The sequence below is a fragment of the Drosophila arizonae genome, chromosome X (assembly GCF_054131065.1).
Source record: "Drosophila arizonae isolate 15081-1271.41 chromosome X, UAZ_ARI_1.0, whole genome shotgun sequence".
NCBI classification, from domain to species: Eukaryota; Metazoa; Arthropoda; class Insecta; order Diptera; family Drosophilidae; genus Drosophila; species Drosophila arizonae.
In genome coordinates, this window is record NC_142927.1 from 20,510,365 (window position 1) to 20,528,372 (window position 18,008).

The 18,008-nt window shown below is 42.5% G+C and overlaps 4 protein-coding genes across 5 annotated transcripts; 1 reads left to right on the plus strand and 3 right to left on the minus strand.

Moving 5' to 3' along the window:
* Nucleotides 1–95: 95 nt before the first annotated feature.
* Nucleotides 96–786, minus strand: LOC108620197 (uncharacterized). The gene has a single exon (XM_018017098.2). The coding sequence runs from the start codon at nucleotides 687–689 to the stop codon at nucleotides 153–155; it is 537 nt and encodes a 178-aa protein (XP_017872587.1). The 5' UTR covers nucleotides 690–786; the 3' UTR covers nucleotides 96–152.
* A 127-nt stretch (nucleotides 787–913) lies between these two features.
* On the minus strand, nucleotides 914–3,966 carry Bap111 (Brahma associated protein 111kD). The gene has a single exon (XM_018015313.2). It carries the CDS (start codon nucleotides 3,516–3,518, stop codon nucleotides 1,251–1,253), a length of 2,268 nt encoding a protein of 755 aa, XP_017870802.1. The 5' UTR covers nucleotides 3,519–3,966; the 3' UTR covers nucleotides 914–1,250.
* A 103-nt stretch (nucleotides 3,967–4,069) lies between these two features.
* Nucleotides 4,070–5,129, plus strand: fh (frataxin). Its single transcript, XM_018015327.2, has 2 exons — nucleotides 4,070–4,678; nucleotides 4,744–5,129. The coding sequence occupies exons 1-2, from the start codon at nucleotides 4,370–4,372 to the stop codon at nucleotides 5,002–5,004; spliced, it is 570 nt and encodes a 189-aa protein (XP_017870816.1). The 5' UTR covers nucleotides 4,070–4,369; the 3' UTR covers nucleotides 5,005–5,129.
* Nucleotides 5,130–5,239: 110 nt separating this feature from the next.
* On the minus strand, nucleotides 5,240–12,103 carry LOC108619021 (uncharacterized protein CG7065). Of its 2 annotated transcripts, none has more exons than XM_018015305.2 (3): nucleotides 11,644–12,103; nucleotides 9,140–11,258; nucleotides 5,240–7,690 (listed from the first exon to the last, which is right to left on the minus strand). In XM_018015305.2, the coding sequence occupies exons 2-3, from the start codon at nucleotides 11,241–11,243 to the stop codon at nucleotides 6,111–6,113; spliced, it is 3,684 nt and encodes a 1,227-aa protein (XP_017870794.1). In that variant the 5' UTR covers nucleotides 11,244–11,258; nucleotides 11,644–12,103; the 3' UTR covers nucleotides 5,240–6,110. The 2 variants fall into 2 exon arrangements, with proteins under 2 accessions (XP_017870794.1, XP_089330701.1); XM_089474575.1 differs by lacking the exon at nucleotides 11,644–12,103 and adding an exon at nucleotides 11,361–11,549.
* Between the last annotated feature and the right edge of the window lie 5,905 nt (nucleotides 12,104–18,008).

Here is an 18,008-nt window from a genome sequence, read left to right on the forward strand (position 1 = left end):
TCATCTCTATTTCACGGCACAGCTGAGTGCTGTAAATGTGTAACAGACTCTCTGGCAACTCCCGCCAATGGCGGCGAAAATAAAACAACAGTTAGTTTTAACGTAATGAACTTAATCGTTTATTAATTTTCGTTCTCTTTTTCTTTCTTCTTTCATTGTCCATCGGGTACAGTTTGGCTTATCCAATTCAGATATGGTGGATTTCCTGCCTGTATGGGCAGCGATATTACCTCCGCCACGCTATATGGATGATTCTCGCGCACAAACTTGCTCAGCTCATCAATGCGGGTGGTGCGTGTCTTGATCATCATAAGATACTCATTATCCTCGTTCACCTTACCTTCCCACATATAGATGGACTCAATTTGCGGTATTATATTCACACAGGCTGCAAGTTTCCGTTGGATGATGCCGTGCGCCAGTTTCTTTGCAGACTCCTTGTCGGGTGTTGTCACAAAGGCAACGGAACTGCTGCCTGCTACATAAACAGGATCTGAATCCATATTGCTTAGTTTATTATTATTTATTTGGTTTTGGTTGCCAATGGAGGAGCTATTGCCGGATGTACTGCAAGCGTTTGTTGCAAAGGCCGTGCGGCTTGTGACGGCGGCCGTAGCAGCAACAAGTATTAAATTGCGAGTGAGTAGCCAACGATAGGGCACCGACCTTGCCTTTCCCAGATATTGCATTAAATGCACTTTGCTCGGCCAATGAAACGCTGTGAAATAAAAACAAAACAACAGTCGCCGCGATACTTAACAAAAAGCATCGAAATATCGGAAAGTTTCTTTTCTCGTTAGCTATCGATATAGGTGAGCTTACACAGGCGATACTTCCCGTTTTAATTTTTTTTTTTTTTATTTGCCAGAATATCAACTTTCGCTTAAAAAAAAAAAAAAAAAAAAGCGGATCATTTACTTTTTTATTATTTTTATTTTATTTTTTACATAGAAATTGACTTAAATATCTACTTTCGCACGTATTTATAAATGTTTAATTTTAAATTGTAATATGACGCGAAATAAAATAATTATTTAATAAATCTGGTAGAAATGCAATAAAAAAAAAAATTGAATATACTTTTTTAACTTAAGACTAAATGTTTTTTTTTTTTTTTTGCTTCACTATTATGGTGCGCTGTACATTGATGGGGAGTCTAATTTACAACACACACATGCGAGTGATTGGATTGGAGCGAGTATGCGTAGATGGTTGAAATGTGCCTCTAGTGATTTGGCTGATGCTTGTCCCTAGTCCGCTTCGTGCTTGTCCGAGTCGGGCTTCGATGCCGCATCATTTGCTGACGTCGGCGCCGGCGGCGGTGGCGGCTGTGAGGCAGGCGTTCCACTCAGGGGTGGTGGTGCAGCTGCTGCTGCTCCGGCTGGCCCTGGAGCGGCTGCTGTTGGGGGCGGCGCTGCTGCTGCTGCTGCAGTTGGCGGAGGTTGGGTCGCCTGTAGCTGTGGGGGTTGGGGTAGCGCATGCGGTTGTTGTGGTGGCGGCGGCTGTTGTTGTGCTGCATAAACCGCGCCCGGACCTGGCGCCGATTCGTGCATGTGTCCCGGCGGCGGTTGCTGTGGTGGTGGTTGTTGTTGTGGCTGCGGCTGCTGCTGTTGTTGCTGTGGTGGCGGTGGAGGCTGCTGCTGCTGCTGCTGTTGTTGTTGCTGTGCCGCACCAGGTGGTCCACTGACGCCGCCATGCTCCCGAGCGCTGGTAAAGTGCAGCGGCGAATAGGGCTGATAGGGCGGTAGGTGCGTGTAGTAGGGCTGCGGTCTCGAGTGCGGTCCATACTGCGGCTGGTAGTAGTGCGTGTGCGAGTGCTGGCCGGGACCGGGTCCACCATAGTTGGCATAGCCCATGTGGGGCAACGGCGGTGGCAGACCAGGCATGCCGCCAGGTGGTGGCTGCTGAGGCGGCTGCTGCTGCTGTTGCTGCTGGGGCGCCATGTGTGGAGGCGGTGGGCCACCTACATGCGCATGTGGATGCATTTGCGGAGCTGCTGCAGCTGTCGGTGGTTGTTGTTGCTGCTGCTGCTGCTGTTGCTGCTGCGGCTGCGGCTGCGGAGGCGGCGGCGTTGGCGTCGTCGCTGGCGGCTCATTGTTTAGCGGGGGCGGCGGTGGTGTTGCCGCAGGCGTGGCTGTGGGCGTGGTCGCTTTGCCCGGCATGGCCAGCACCGTGGGTGGCGCCGGTTTCATCGGGTCTTTGATGGATTCATTCAGCGGCACCGGCGGCAAATCCAGTTTGTCGTGCTTCGAGGGCGGCGGCGGCGGTGGCACTGAAGGCTTTGGCGACGGCTCAATGTCCATGGGCTCCGGATCCGTTTTGCTGGCCAACTCATGCACAGGCGCCGGTTGCGGCTGTGGCTGCGGCGGCGGTGCTGGCGCCACCACAACGGGCGGTTTCACCGGCTCCGGTTTGGGTGCAACACTCGCCTCGGGTGCCGCCGGCTGCGACTGTGGCGCCTGCTGCTGTTGCGCTGCATCCTCCTTGCGATTGGGCCCCTCCTCGATGCGCTGGCCCCGCTTGAAGTCCTCGTACATGCGATGCACCATTTTCTGAAATGTGTCCTCGTCCACGGCGGGCTTGCAGTGGCGCTTGAGCTCCTCTTGGAAGGCATCGCTCGACTCGAGCATTCGTTGCTTTTTCGCCTCGAACTTTTCCTCCATCTGCTGCAGCTCAGCCTCTAGCTTGGTTTGGTGCATGGTCAAGGAACTGACCTGACGCTTAAGCACCTGCATCCGTTGGGTGGTCACCACGGAGCGTACGTCGGGCACCACGGCCTCCGAGAAGATCTCGTTGATTAGCCGATGGTTGCGCAAATAGCGCGCATAGGCCATATGCTTGGCCGTGTATCCTTCATCCAGATCGTCCTCATCCTCTGCCGGCTGTATGTCGATGCGGCGCTCGTGTTGGCTTTTACTGCCGCCGCCACGCGACGGCGTCTCATGGACATCGGTTATCTCAGGTTTCACCTTGGACTTGGCCGATATGTAAGCCTGGTAGGCGGGCGTCTGATGATATGCCTTCAATGCCTTCTCATACTCCAGCTTCTCGGCCTCGTACTCGTCGATATATTCGGTGCGCTCTTCCTCGCTCAGCTGCTTCCACATGACGCCAATCTTCTTCCCCAGCTCCCATAGCTTCAGTTCCGGATGCTGTGCCTTTACGCTGTCCCACACACGTTTCGAGTACCTCATATAGGGTAAAATTGGTTTCTCTGGCGGCTTCGGTGGCTTTGGTAACCGGGATTCGGTTTGCGTCTTGCTGCTCGATGATTTGGTCACTTTTTGTGGCGTGAACGCCGGATTTCCATAATTACTATGCGTAAATATGGGCGTCTGATCCTTATTCCTATCACCAGCAGCACCACCGCCAGAGGAACGAGACCGGCTACTGCCACTGCCGCCACCACCACCACCGCCGCCACCGGCCCCGCCGCTTGGTATCGGAGTTGCCGGCCCTGATGGTGCCCCAACAGCGATTTGTTTGTAGTTGCTGGGCAGCGCCATGTTTAGTAACATATATATAGTTATATTTTGTAACTTTTTTGAGCGTGAATTGTGTTTTGCATAGATTTCCAAAGCAAAAACAACAACAAAATCGAGTTTAATTCACGCGGACGCCATTGATGGGTTTTTCTCTATACTGAAAATTGGAGATAGCATGCAACGCGTCATAACAATCGCTAGCCGATAGTTTTCATGCCATATTCGCGTGTTTCACAGCACTGAATTTCGATTCAATTTGATGAAATTATTATGCATATTTTAGTTGTGTGGCAAATATGTAATTATTTTATTAAGTAACTTATTTTTATCGCAACATTCATTAAGAGAAACAACAGTTGTATTAGGATTATTTTTTTAAATAATTCTTGAGGATTATATGCATATATTAAAATGTTATAAACTAATATGGATTAATATCATTATTTATTATTTAGTAAAAGAAATTGTTTATGTTGATAAATATCTGAACTTATATTATCTCTAAATGCTTTATAATGAATGAAAAGTTCGTTCATAAGTTCATAGTATGCACGTTCTCATATGAACTAGTTCATAACGGAATGTACCAGCTGTAGCACCGGTCAATCCAATACGTAATGTTTGCAACAAATTATGTATTTTGGGAAAAGAAATGTTTTGTTTTGTAAAGAAACACTTTGTTGTTGATACTTAGCAAATGTATTAGATATTCTCGTTGATCATAGGATGCCTTGACTCCTCGTCCCCGACCTGGACTAGACTAAAATCTTACTCAATCAGTTTACTTTCAACACTAGACGGGAGCAGAAGTTTACCAAAAATAATATAATTCGTAATATATATTTTTATTGTAAATAAAACGCATAGCTTTTGGGTTTTATAGAATGGAGAGAATACGTTTATTTATACGTGTCGGGCAGGCAATCAGGAGGACTCACCGCTCCAATCATATCTCGGCACTTGTTCGTCGCAACTTCACGCCCTCGTCGGTGGACAGCGACAGCAGCAGGGGCCATGGGATTGGTAATGGCAGAGCATGTCGGCACTGCAGCAACCAGCTCGTGGCGGACTACGTTGTGGATGACGTGCTATATGACCGTGTCTGTACGGAGACATTGAATTCACTGTCCGACTACTTCGACGAACTCATTGAGAATGCAACAGAACTGAGCGGCGCCGATGTGATCTTTGGGGTAAGCGCGAGGGATTGGACTCCATATTAACTATACCTACCTTCATTAATATTTCACGTTTGCAGGATGGTGTGCTGAGTGTTAATCTGGGCACTGATTATGGTGTCTATGTGATCAATCGGCAGCGACCCAACAAACAAATCTGGTTAAGCTCGCCCACAACCGGACCCAAACGCTTCGATTATGTTGTTCCACCGGGCCAAACTAACGGCTATTGGGTCTACAAGCATACGGGCGTAACACTGCATCAGGTGCTCCAAGATGAAATCACACAAATCATCAAATCGCTGTCCATCAACTTCATGACTCTGCCCCATTGCAACTGAGGCGCAAACATGTTGCAAGTGTTGCAAATTGAAAATGTTAAATTAAATTCACTGAATAATACAAATTTTAGGTTTTAGCAAAAATGCAAAACATAAAAAAAAACTTAATTAAATATTAAAATCAATTATTATGTTTTGTCACTTGTTAAGGAGCACGCGACTTGCAGATACCCTGTACTTGATTTAGCAACTTAATTTCTCTAGTTCAACTATTATTTAGATATTTACAGATATATATGTAGTCCATTTGTTCACATCGTGCGCAGATTATGTGAAATGATTTTATTTAAACATTAAGAATAAAATATATCGGCTGATACGTTTGAGGAATAATTTAAATATATAAATATGTAAGACACAGTTAGCTTAACATAACTCGTGGACAAAATAATGATATAGGTATACCATATATAGTATATATACAGTAAATTTGTAAGACTATTAAAGAATACGGCTTGACTTCGTTAACTTAAGAATTCCAATTGGCCGCAACAGGGAGCAATGGCATGGTTATGGTATATGTAGTAGTAGATCACTCCAAGTACGATCTATTTTCACTACGAAAATCGATTCGAGTACACTATCCATATATGATTATCTGCCTAGTATCGATTAGAGGACCAAATTAAATTGCCTTAGCTCCACAGCCATCTCCATGTGAGATCTGCTCCAAAGGCTAGCTCAACGGACGCGCCACGATCTGCATCATCCGGAGCTAATGGAAGACTAGTTTCTAGACCTAATTTGATTATTGCACTTAAGACTAGTTAAATAAATATATACAACAATAGTTAAACAATTATTCTAGGCCCAATTGCATTCAATTTCAGTTTTAATTCAAATTATGTACAAATGTAAAAAAAAAGTTGCTTTATTTGCGGGTGATGCTTTGACTTGGATTGTGACTAAAATATATACAGTATCTGCATACATATATACACGATATTTGTTCAAATATATATATATGCATATGTATATATATAGATATATATATGATCGGTATCGTTCCGAAACAGTCTATAAGCTAAGGGCGATAAAAAGCTTAATTCCTATCAAGGTTTCGTTTATTATTTATACAACAATTGGCAGAACTCGTTGCGGCGCACTCAATGATGACGGCCAAAAATGTTATTATAGTGCGGCGGCTGCTGCTGTGGCGGCTGTGGCAAGAAGTTCGGTGGCATGTTGTTAAACGGCTGCGGCGGTCCATTGGCTCCCCAGGGATTCATTGGGCCACCATAGCCACCGTTGGGCGGACCGTATGCATTGTAGTTGCCCATGTTATAAGGTTGCTGCTGCTGTTGTTGTTGTTGTTGTGGCAGCTGCTGCTGTTGGTGTGGCATGTTTGGATAGCTGGGACCGCCAGACAGCTGATCGTTGCCAAAGTTATAATAGCCATCATTGCCAGTAGCTACTATTGCCGAGCTGCTACCAACTTCTCCATTCATGTTGCCAAATTGTGTGGGCTGCAGCGGTGGTTGTTGTTGTTGTTGTTGTGGTGGTTGTTGTTGTTGGTGCGGCTGTTGGCGCTGCTGTGAGATCCCACGCATCTGCTGCTGCTGTTGATGGTGTTGCTGCTGCTGCTGCTGCTGCTGTGACTTGGCAGCGCTGTTTGCCTGGTTGGTATTGCTGGTCAGTGTGCCCATCAGATTGGCAATGATGTTCTCGGTGTCCTTTAGGGAAATCTTTGATGCCGCCGGCTTGAAGGTCAGCGCATTGGGTGACATTGCTGCCGGCACAATGGGCCGCATGGGCGTGGCCTTCTTCTTGTTGCCATTCGAGCTGTTCGCCTTCATCACCAGATCATCGAAATTGTAATCATCATCGTCATCATCATCCAGTATGAATTTGGGTGAATTGCGCACGTCCATGCGACGCTGTAGTTTCGCCGACGACGGCTGTTCACGCTCCAGGCTCTTGCGACGAACTGCAGCAGCAACGGCAGCATCCACACGATCGTCACCAACACCACCAGCACCACCGCGAGAGCTGCCGACTATGGGCCGACCGTTGGCCACAACACGGGAGAGATAATCGCTGCAGGATTCGCCATCGCTGCTCAGCTCGGCAATGTTCACGTATTTGCGCAAACGCTCAACGCGTGCCGGATCCAATTTCTCCAGCTTGCGCAGATGGCCAATCAGATGCACCTGCTCCTCGTTGGACAGAAACTTGAAGTTCTGCAGCAGAGTCTGCAAATCGGAATCGGTGAGCGATTCCATATTGTTGCTAGCATCGTTGGTGGCTGCCTTGGTGGTCAGATCGTTGCCAGTCTCCTTCGCCAGCTGATGCTCCACCTCCTTCATTAGCTCACCAATATCAATGTCCAGCACGCCGATGCCACTGCCAACGCCACCGCCGCCGCCGCCACCGCTGCTGCTGCCACTGATGTTGCCCTCATGAGCATCATTACCGTAATTGGCGAGTCCCAGGCGGAGCGGCACCTCGCCAAAGCTGAGACCGCTGCTTTTATCGGCCTGGCGACGGCTGTGATCCGTCTTCACCAGCAGCGTGAAGAAGTGCACCAATTTGTTCATATCATCGGTGCTCAAGCTGTCCATGCCATTCATCACCAGTTCGCTGGCCAGTTTCGACGAGACGAGCTGTCTATCGAAGGGCAGCTGGTACTCCTTCTTTTTGGGCAAATCCGTTTGCTTCGGCTCATGGTCATGTACCTCTTGAACACCTGGTTTATAGGTGTGTTTGTGTGCGTGTGTGCGTATTGTGTGGGTGAAAAGGAAGGAGCAACATAAAAAACAACATTAATTCATTTATGATTACATTCAAATATTAGAAAATCTCTGTCGAAAAGTCAAAGAAAAAAAACAAAAAAAAAATTTACTTATATCTTACATCAATTCATACTTGAGAGCGGATGAGAGAATGCGACGCATCCAGCCGATTTTGACAGCGAACACTAAACCAGGACATGTGTCCTTGATTTATTTATTATATTTTTGTAATTAATTAATTAAATATTATTATTATTTAGCTGCTTTGCTTTTTCATTTATCATTTTCATTTCTTTTTAACACTTTGAGCACTAACCAACCTCAAAGACGCTGATGCGAAACGTAACACTGAACCGGGAGAGCTAACGTAGAGCTCCCAAAAAAAAAAAAAAAAAAAAAACTCGTAACGGGGCATAGACAAGTAAAATACCGTCAGATATATAGGCAACTATATATAAATACATATATGTATGCAAAAATATACCCAAATATGTACGGTATATATCATATAAAATATGCCAAAATTGTTCTAAGAACTTTTTAGATCATCAAGAAATATCAGGATTTTGATTCAAATTCTTATTTTGAATATTATTTTATATTTTGCTTAATAAAAAAGAGAATAGGCGTTGAGGAGGAACAAACTTCATATGCAATATATACACTATATAGTATATATATTAAATTTTCAGTTCAAGCTGAACTAACCAGAAGATCTTGTAAGGCATTTGAATATATTACATCAAACAGATATAATATTTATACATATATATTAGATTAGAATAGATTAGATATAAAAACTGATCGATAATATTGTAATCGATAATTATAAGTGCGAAAATTGTTCTTAAATGCGAAAGGAGACAATATGAATATATGAATAATATCCTAAGCATGTAAGCTTATAGATAAAGAGAGACATGTTTAATATCCCAGACATGGCCCAATAGCTCAAGATAACTTACAATAGAATTACACATAGCACACGAATAAAAAGGCTTGGCGAATTACTTATGGTATACGCATAAAAAAGTTTTCCGAATTATAACTAATTCAAGATAATCAAAACCGGAACGAACGTAAGGACAAGCGCGAAAACTGAAAGTTCGAGCTGCTTAAACGTATTTCGATATAGCAAGGGTGAGCCAATCAAACAGTTCGCATAGAAGGTATTGAATATTTCCAGCTTACCAAGAGAGGATTTTGGATGAATCGTTGCTTTTTTTTTTTCGGCTCTTGGCAATGAAAATATTCAGCCCAAGTGTGCGCAACTGTCCGAGCGAGCTCTACCCACGCCTTACGCCGGTAACGAGCAAAGACACAATACTTACCCTCATCCCGGACTATTGGATTGGCCTCTGTAAAGTGACAGGATTTGGGTATTGATATCGTAATGAACTTACCTCTGGAGGTCACCTGGAAGATGATGGTGGCTATATTGCTGATTAACTTTTTCACAACGCGCACTTTTTGCGGATCATCGAGCACTTCGGCAATGAGTATACCCTTTAGCTTCTCCTTGGTGGTCTCCAGGAAGACGCAATTGTCCTCGTTCAATAAGAGATCGTCGGCAGCGTTCGGCTTGATTTTCTCCATGGCCAGCGCTTTGCTCAGCAAATTGAGAGCCTTGGGGCCCAGACTGCCCAACTGATCCTCTAATGCGGATAGCATGCGCAGCACACTGACCACGGTCAGCGGTCCCTCGTTCTCTTCGGCTGGCTCCGGCTCCTTGCCCGAATCCGATATGACTGTGCCCGTCGGCGATGTTGAACGCTGTCCGTGATGACTATATTCCGGATAGAGGCGCGAGTCCAGTACACGGAATGACTCGATAGGCTCATAGTTGCGCGAGGAGCGCGAATAACTGCCGCTTCTCTGCCTATAGTAATCGCCGCTTCTCTCACGGCCTCTCTCACTGTAATCGTCGCGGCCGCGCGAATGCAACGATCGCTCACGGCCTCGGCTATACGGCGAACGCGAGCGCCGGTGAGCCGAACGCGATCTGGAGCGTGAGCGTGGTCGCCTTCTGGAGCCGATTGGTGAACGGGTGCGCGAACGACGACCTAAGCGTCCCGGCCCTGGCCGGCCACGTTTGGGCGACGAGCTGCGCGAGATCGAGCGTGTATAGTTTGGACGGCGACTGGTGCGTGTCGTTGGAGCAGCTGGTGGCTGCTGATCGTCATCGCTAATGTCGATGACAGCTTCGATGCCAACAGGCCGGCTGTTGGATCGAGTACTGGAGCCACGATAGCTGTTCTTGCGACGTCCGCTCGCGGCAATGGCAGCTCCAGCTGTGCCTGCAGCCACTTCGGTGGTACTTTTGGGACTGTTCACACGTATCTTGTAGCGATCCATCAGCTCCTTGGTGTTCTCTTCGTCCTCGTCGCCAAGTTTGAACTTCTCCTTGAGCTCCTTTTTGATCTTGTTGACGGCAATGTTGAAGAGCTCGACCCGTCTGTCCTTCCAGTACGCGATCCACTCGGGCTTGTAGTCGTAGCTATTCGGATCACATTTCTTTTCCTCCTGTAGCTGCTTATAGCGTCGATTCCAGAACAGTTTCCATTCTTCGGAATAGTCGGGATGCTTCTCCGGATTCGATTCGTACGTCTCGGTTTCGTCGCGCAACTTCTTTAGCTGCAGCTCCAGCAGGCAGCGAAACTTCTCCCATTTATAGCGCTCCTGGGCAATGTGCGATGCCTGCAACGATAGCTGCTTGGGCGTCGGCAGCTTGACGGGTTCTGCTGGAGCCGTATTGCCGGCAATGGGTGTCAGATCTTTACCCACAGGCGGTGAGCGATTCGCGGCCCTGTATGCCGGCATTTGTTCCTCCTGCTTTTTGCGCGCCTTCTTTGGCTGTTGCGACGTCTGAGCCAGCGCTGTGACAGCAAAATTCTCATCGTCATCACTGGAGATGGCATCCAGTGCAATGGTCGAAGACTCCGATTTGCGATCATTTAAATTCTTTTTCGGCTTGAGCAGATCCGTTGGCTTCATGTCCTGTACGATTTTACGCACTTCATCGACAAAATCGACGCCGGTGCATTCATCGAAATGAAAGTGATCGCGTACCTGTGAACAAATCTTAGAACGAAAGCGACGAAAATCATCGCCATCCACAGCCAAATGGTGAATGCTGCGACCGCATTGCTGCTCTATCAGTTGCACCAATTTGGCGATGGCGGAGCACATGTCGCTGCTGGTGTTGCTGGATGAGCGGCGCAGCTGCTGCAGCTTGTCGTAGGCCTTCTGAAAGTGTTTCTTCAGATAGTTAGCCCGATGGGTAACCGAGGTCCAGTGTGTGAATATGGAACAGCTGTCGTTGCATGTGTTGCACAGTACGCAAAAATAATCGGGATGCACTTGACCGTTCTCGTGCAGCTCCACCACGTATTCGGTGCCGATGAGAGCGCCACCTTTGTAGTTATCAATTTGCTTCTGTATAACCGCTGCTCGCGCCATTTCGTCCTCAAATCCAGGCGGCACCGGCTCGCTGGTTAAATAGCTCATTTTTTTCAAAAAGATCTGTAATATGGGACGGATTAATAACTAGTCCAACCAGAATTAGAGCTAGACGCATGTCGTAAAGGCGCACTTTAATAAATAAAATGGGAACTAAATACATACATCTATATATTATATAGTATTTAGAGTAGAGCAGCGCGAAAAGACTTCATAAATAAACAACAAATTGACTCAGATTTCAAAACAAACAGCTGTTTGATGATTGTAAATTACATACAATTTACCGCTCAATTTATAGTTCATTCATTGAATGTGTATTGTCTATGAATGTATTTGTTCATGTTGTGTATCATGAAGATTTCGTATATCGATTATATGTAAATATGTAATTAGCGACATGCGTCCATCTCTAATGGCAAAACAATGTAGCCGATTGGCGAATTACCTGATCTTCACTTTGGCTATGCTTCCTTTAGCCTCACTGTTTTTTCTCTATGATGCACTGATTTTGACACGAAAAGGAACAAGACAAGTATGCACAAACTATACACACACTCACACAATCACATTCACGTATAAACACGCTCAATTTCAAAGCAGCGGCTCTTTTGCTTCCTCTTTTATTATTCTTTTTCTTTACTACCACAACAAAACGTAGACGTCGTTTTGCACGCTCCGCGGTAAGCGATTATGTTGTTAATATCTTTACTTACAGTGCTAATTATAATGTTGTTCACTTACAATCTGTGCAATGTCAATTATATTGGCGACACTTCTAATCTTGTTTTTCTTTTTTGTTCACCGTCCCCAAATAATGGAATTGAAGCATGCACACAAAAAATTAAGGAATAGAAATGAATAAAAATGAACGTAATTCAAGTGTAGCTAAATATCGAATAAAATTCACAGTGTTGAAAATTCCTTGATAATTATTGACGTACTAACTATCGATGGGTTGTAGTTTCGATAAGTGGTCAGTGATGGCGGGAAAAATTATAATTTTGAATCGTATTATGTTGGATAGTTTTAGTAGTTAATTAAAAGACATATATTTATAGATTATATTAAAATGTAAATATTCATAAAATACCTATAATAATAATAAAAAAAAAAAATAAATAAAATAAAAAAATATTTTTATTTTCGTCATTTAAATAAATGACGCGCTTGAATCTTTTATATTATTTAAAGTAGTAGTAGTAATATTTATTAAAGTAGTATTCTAATTAAAACAAATAATAGGATAATCCTCATTCAAGTGCCTGAGTGAAAGAAAGACTTGATTAGGGTGCCACTGATTCATTTATACATAAATCAATTTACAAGAAATCTGCCGCATGCTCTCAATTAACTTCCCCTTTGGGGTGGCCCGCACCTGCTGTTGACTATATCTCAAAATGTTGCTTTGTAATCATCGCCCCATAACATTTTGATGAACTTGCAGCAGCTTAACGCGTATTGCTTTCGAAAATGCGTTAATGCCCTCATATATACATATGTACATGCATACATACATACACACACCGTACATACATATATAATTACATTTTGGGATATTATGAAAAGTGGTGGGTAGCACTAGCACCATCAACAGCACCAGCAGGGCAGACAAATGGCAAATGGGTGCTCGATTCCACGTCCCAAAACAATTTCACACCCACCCCCCCAGAGAAAAAGGAAAAGAAACGAAACGAAACGCGATGCGATGCGACGGCAGGCGATGCGACGTGTGCGCCGTGATAGATGTATCACGTACATGAATTCCACATCTGAATAGAGAAGGGCCGCATTAATCGCAACATGATGATGATAATGGCAATATAAGCGACTATACAATGAGCTGACCATATGCGCACATAGACAATAAAATGTGAAGCGGCTACAACTGGTGCAACAAGCACCAGCCTCAGCAGCATCAGGAGCAGCAGCAGCAGCAGGACCAGACGGGTGGGCGCACAGTCAGTTCGCATTTAATGAACACAACGGTGACATGAGTTATGGGCCATTTTTTTTTTTTTTTTTTTTTTTTTTTTGACAACGAAAAATTGCGAATCAGCACAGCTGTTGGCTCTGCGGTGAGGCTGCGCCTAGGCCAGCGGAGAAGAAGGGGGACAGCAGCAGCAGCAGCGGCATGAATGCAAATGCTATTTTGCATTAACATTTCGAATGAACATGGGGCAAAGCCGTCGTGCTCAACCAAACTCAAAAGTCCTTCCGTCCGTCCGTCCGTCCGTTCGTTCGTCCGTTCGTTCGTCCGTGCGTTTGCCCGCCACGCTGATGAAGATGAGCGCATTCCGATTACAGTTAACACAGACAGAGGGAAGACAGTGACACCCCTTTAAATACCTAGCCGTAATTCGTGTTCGAATTCGGTCTACGATGTGTGTGATATGTGCGCATAATATGTTCCTTTAGACAAAGTGGCAGACCTAGACATATCGCATGATGATCGTGCTCTCTATGGAGTATACTCAAATAAATGCATTCAGTTTGCTTAGTTCTGTATATGATTATAATAATTCGATTATTTGTGGAGAATTTATAAAAATTCCCATGAGACTTAGCATTAACATCAAACAACAAATTTTGTTAGTTTTAAATAGGCTTAAAGCCCTTTCGAGCTATTTCTGTACTTAAAATTAAGAGAAAGATGTGCGATAAATTTTGTGAAAATTGAAAATTGGAAAACAAAAAAAATTAAATTAATTCTGTTGAAAATAATCAATAATTGATAGCTTTATCCATAATATTATAAATAATATATAAATATTGCATTTGTTGCTAAACTAAATTGTTATTTAGAATTCATTCTCTGTAACAATTAAATAAATAAATAAATATAAATATACTATATAGATTTAAAAATCTAAGTTACAAAGGAAGAATTTTGAGGAGCTTAAATATGAGGCTATACTGAATTTATGCTGATTCGATTTCGTAGACCAAACTGAAGCCCAAGCCGAATCGTGGAGCTTTTCATGAAAAAGAAACAGTGCAAGTTTTTATTTAAATATCTTTTAGACTAACTTTATATATAAAAAAGGTATTTTATTATAAGTTATATTTAAAAAAATATATATATTATTTTCTATTATTTTATATATATTTTTTTAATATATAAATTTTTTAAATATGTTCATAGAATATTTTTTTATAAATTAAAAATTTTCACTTAATTTAATTTAAAATTTTATTTTTAATTTTTATTTAATTATATTTGTTATATACTTTGTTTTTATTTAAATTATTATTTTCAACATATTTTATACATTAGAAATAAATATTTTTAATTAAAAATTTTAATTTAATTTTAATTCAAAAATTTTAGAGAACGAGTTCCAGAAAAGTAAACTTTCTTAGGAATATAATAAAATAAAAAAATATAATAAAATAAAAATATATTTCTGTATATTTATATACGTATAAATATTATATATGATAAAAAAATATGATATATGAAAATTTGATAAAGATTTGGCAGTTACGCGATGCAAACAGCCGATTGCATCCCATTCGGTCTACAGGGTATTCCCATGTCATGAATGCAATTGATGCAATTGTTGCTTTGCTGTAAGTTTTTTTTTTGTATCTGAGCTGTTATTGTTGCTGCTGCTCTTTCTTTTGTGTGTGTGTGTGTGTGTGTGTGTGTGTGTGTGTGTGTGTGTGTGTGTGCAATGTTTCGATAGACATTTCTTGGCAAGTTGTGCGCAATTCATTAAGCGAATTCTGCTCGAATGCGAATAATGCAAATTGCTCTATTTCGGGCTAACTGCAAAAACGCCAACAACGACGACGACAAATTTATTTTTTGCTGCCCATGTGGCATGTGGCAACTGGCACTGTGGCAAGTCGAAGGAGCGAAACTTCCATCAATGAAACCAAATGAAAAGAAATGAAATGAAATGAATGCCGTGTGTTATGCAGACTGAAGAAGCGTTTGCACTAAAAGTTCAAAAATTCCATTAATTACTCTTCCTTTCTCTCTCCCTTTATGCCCTGTATAAACCTCTTCATCTGGCTCTGCTTCTTCCATTCTTATTTGTCGAGTGCTAATTTTTAAGAATTTGAAATGTTCTTAATGGATTCGCTGTGTTGCCTGCCGCACGGATTGTGAAATAGTTTTGCCTTTTGGCTTGGGAATCAAGAGTTTTTGACTTTCGTTCAGCTTCTTCCTCTTCTACTTCTCTCTCTGTGTGTGTGTGTTTGTGTGCCATTTTTTTTTTTTTTGTTTAACCCTAAATTGTGTCTGCTTTACATACACATTATTCCCACCCCTCGCTGGGCCGGATGTGCTCATTGTGCATCATCATCAACAACTACTTATCACCCAGGGGAATATGCAGCTTGCCCAGCTGCAGCTGCTGTTGATGCTGATGCTGCTGGTGTTGCTGCTCTCGTTCCCAATCCCAATCCCAATCCCAAAGTCCAACTACAACTCCAACTCCCAGTTGAAGTCCGAGTTCCAACTTTTGTCGCATGCCTTCAAAAATGCGTAAATCAAACGAAAAACAAACGGGCAACGGCTTGCCCATGAATTAGTATTAGTGTAAAACGGCTTTTAATAAGCCGGACGGACGAGCGGACGAGCGGGCGAGCGTACAGACGGACAGGCGGACGGACGGCCTAAGGCCCGCATCTCTATCCGCAGCCATTGCATGTTGGGCGCCATTAAGTGGACCAGGATGGTGTAATGGCCGGCAGGGGGGTGGGTCAGCAGCAGCGAGTAACGGGGCTTCGGCATCCGGCATCCAACGACAAAGTCAATTGCGGTAGCCGCAAAATGGAATTTTGTTTTAAAAAGTTCTGCACTGCAAAATGGCTCGCAATGGGCGCATAAATTTCAAAAGCCCTTCTACACTGCTTGCTTTCTACCCTAACGGGCATTACGAGTGTGTCGTAAATTATGTAACAGAATGCTTAAAATGTAAATGTATATGAAAAGTTATAGATGCTATACATATCCATCATAGTACCTAGTGTCTATAATACTATGTATTACTATCCTATTATATTATACAATTATATTATACAATTACTATATCTTACTATACTATTATTAGGCAGTTAATCATACGATTGTGACATAGTATGAATAACTGATTGATTGATTGAATTAAGTTCTTACATGAAACACTTATATAAAATATGCATTACTAAAATAGGGTAGTAGATATGGTATCCAGATTTGAATACTATGTGAACAATATAGAGCATTATATAGTATAACATTTCGATCGTAGTACAAATATAATATAGACGCCTTGACTTTACATATTTTTTTTTTTTTTTTTTAAGTCAACCCCAAGAGCAATTGATAGGTCCCAAGATATGTTTAAAACTGCTAAAGCAATCAGAGCACATAAATCAAGTTTCTCATTGTCTCACTTATACAGATATTATAACTATATCGTGAATTTCTATTCTGTATTGAATTTTATGATTATCTATCTTATTATCGCCTTTACTATATCCTATCCTTATCTCATTATATTATTGAAGTACAACGCACAAAATATGAGCCAATAGATTGCTATAACATATATATGACATAGCTTTGTACTCACATATCAAACATATAAGTATATAAAAACAAAGCCATATCAAATGATCATATATACATATAAGTTAATAGAATATTTAGCTCAATTCGAAAAGTGAACGTGCAACTGCTTATTGCTGGAGAGTATTATAAAACATATATGTAGTATAATATGCTATATACATATGTATAAGATATAGTGTTCTATATCTGAAATTTACAAACAAAAGTCAGCAAGTGTATCTAATATTCGTAGCTCTGTCATCTAGAGCTTGCTTTTCTATATTTGTTTTTTTTTTCTCTTTGGTTTTTAGTTATAGCCATAATCTTTGTGTAGTGGGGAATCCCATAACTTTTGCAACAAGCTGGCAACGCTGTTCGGAAACTATTAATTTGAAATAAATACAGTATATATCATTTCAAATGGCTCAAAGGTGGCTTTTACACACACATGTGTGTGTGTGTGCCTCCCCCCTCTAGTCATAATTTAGAACGTATTTAAAACCACATTTTGGAATAGTAGCGAAAAGAATGTAGAGAGAGAGGGATACAGCGAGAGAGAGAGAGAGAGAGAGAGAGAGAGAGAGATCCCAAGCTAACTTTAAGCACAGATGTGTTAGCCATCCCTGTGATATACGGCCATAAGACAGCAATATCAATGTATTATTATTAGCGCATAAAAGTTGGGAAAAACAAATTATGCGCCTTATGCTGGCAAAATGGAGGAAACCCGAAAAGTTTCATAAGTATTAACGAGTGTGTCGGACATCGGGTCCGCTGCATGCTTAGATAACTGATCTATGTATTTTGTTGTTTCTTTACTTTTCATTCCTTTTGGCAATTTCAAACATGCAACATGTTGCAATGGAGTTATAAACCAGCCCCAAATTTCAAACTTTGCAGACGACTTATATAAGGAGTGTACATAGACGTACAGAAGATGGCAGAGGGGGTGGGGTAGGGGGGCTGGGTCGGGTCGGAGGGGTTGGCGCGTGTAAGGCAGCATGCCAAATGGAAAAAAAAAACTTTTTTTTGCCTTAATTTTTGGCGTTTTTATATTTTTCGCTTTTTTTTCGTTTTTTCTGTTTTGTATACTCTGCCGCTTTATTAACGTTGCCCTGTTTTAGTAGGGGTGACCTGTGTTGGGTGGCACGTCGAGAGGGGCGGCTATGGAGGGGCTGTTTGTTTGCTGGCAGCAGCGCAGTAAGTAATATTTTTGCCGCATAAAAGTCAAAATATGCAAATAAAGCTGCTGTCGCTGTTGCTGTTAG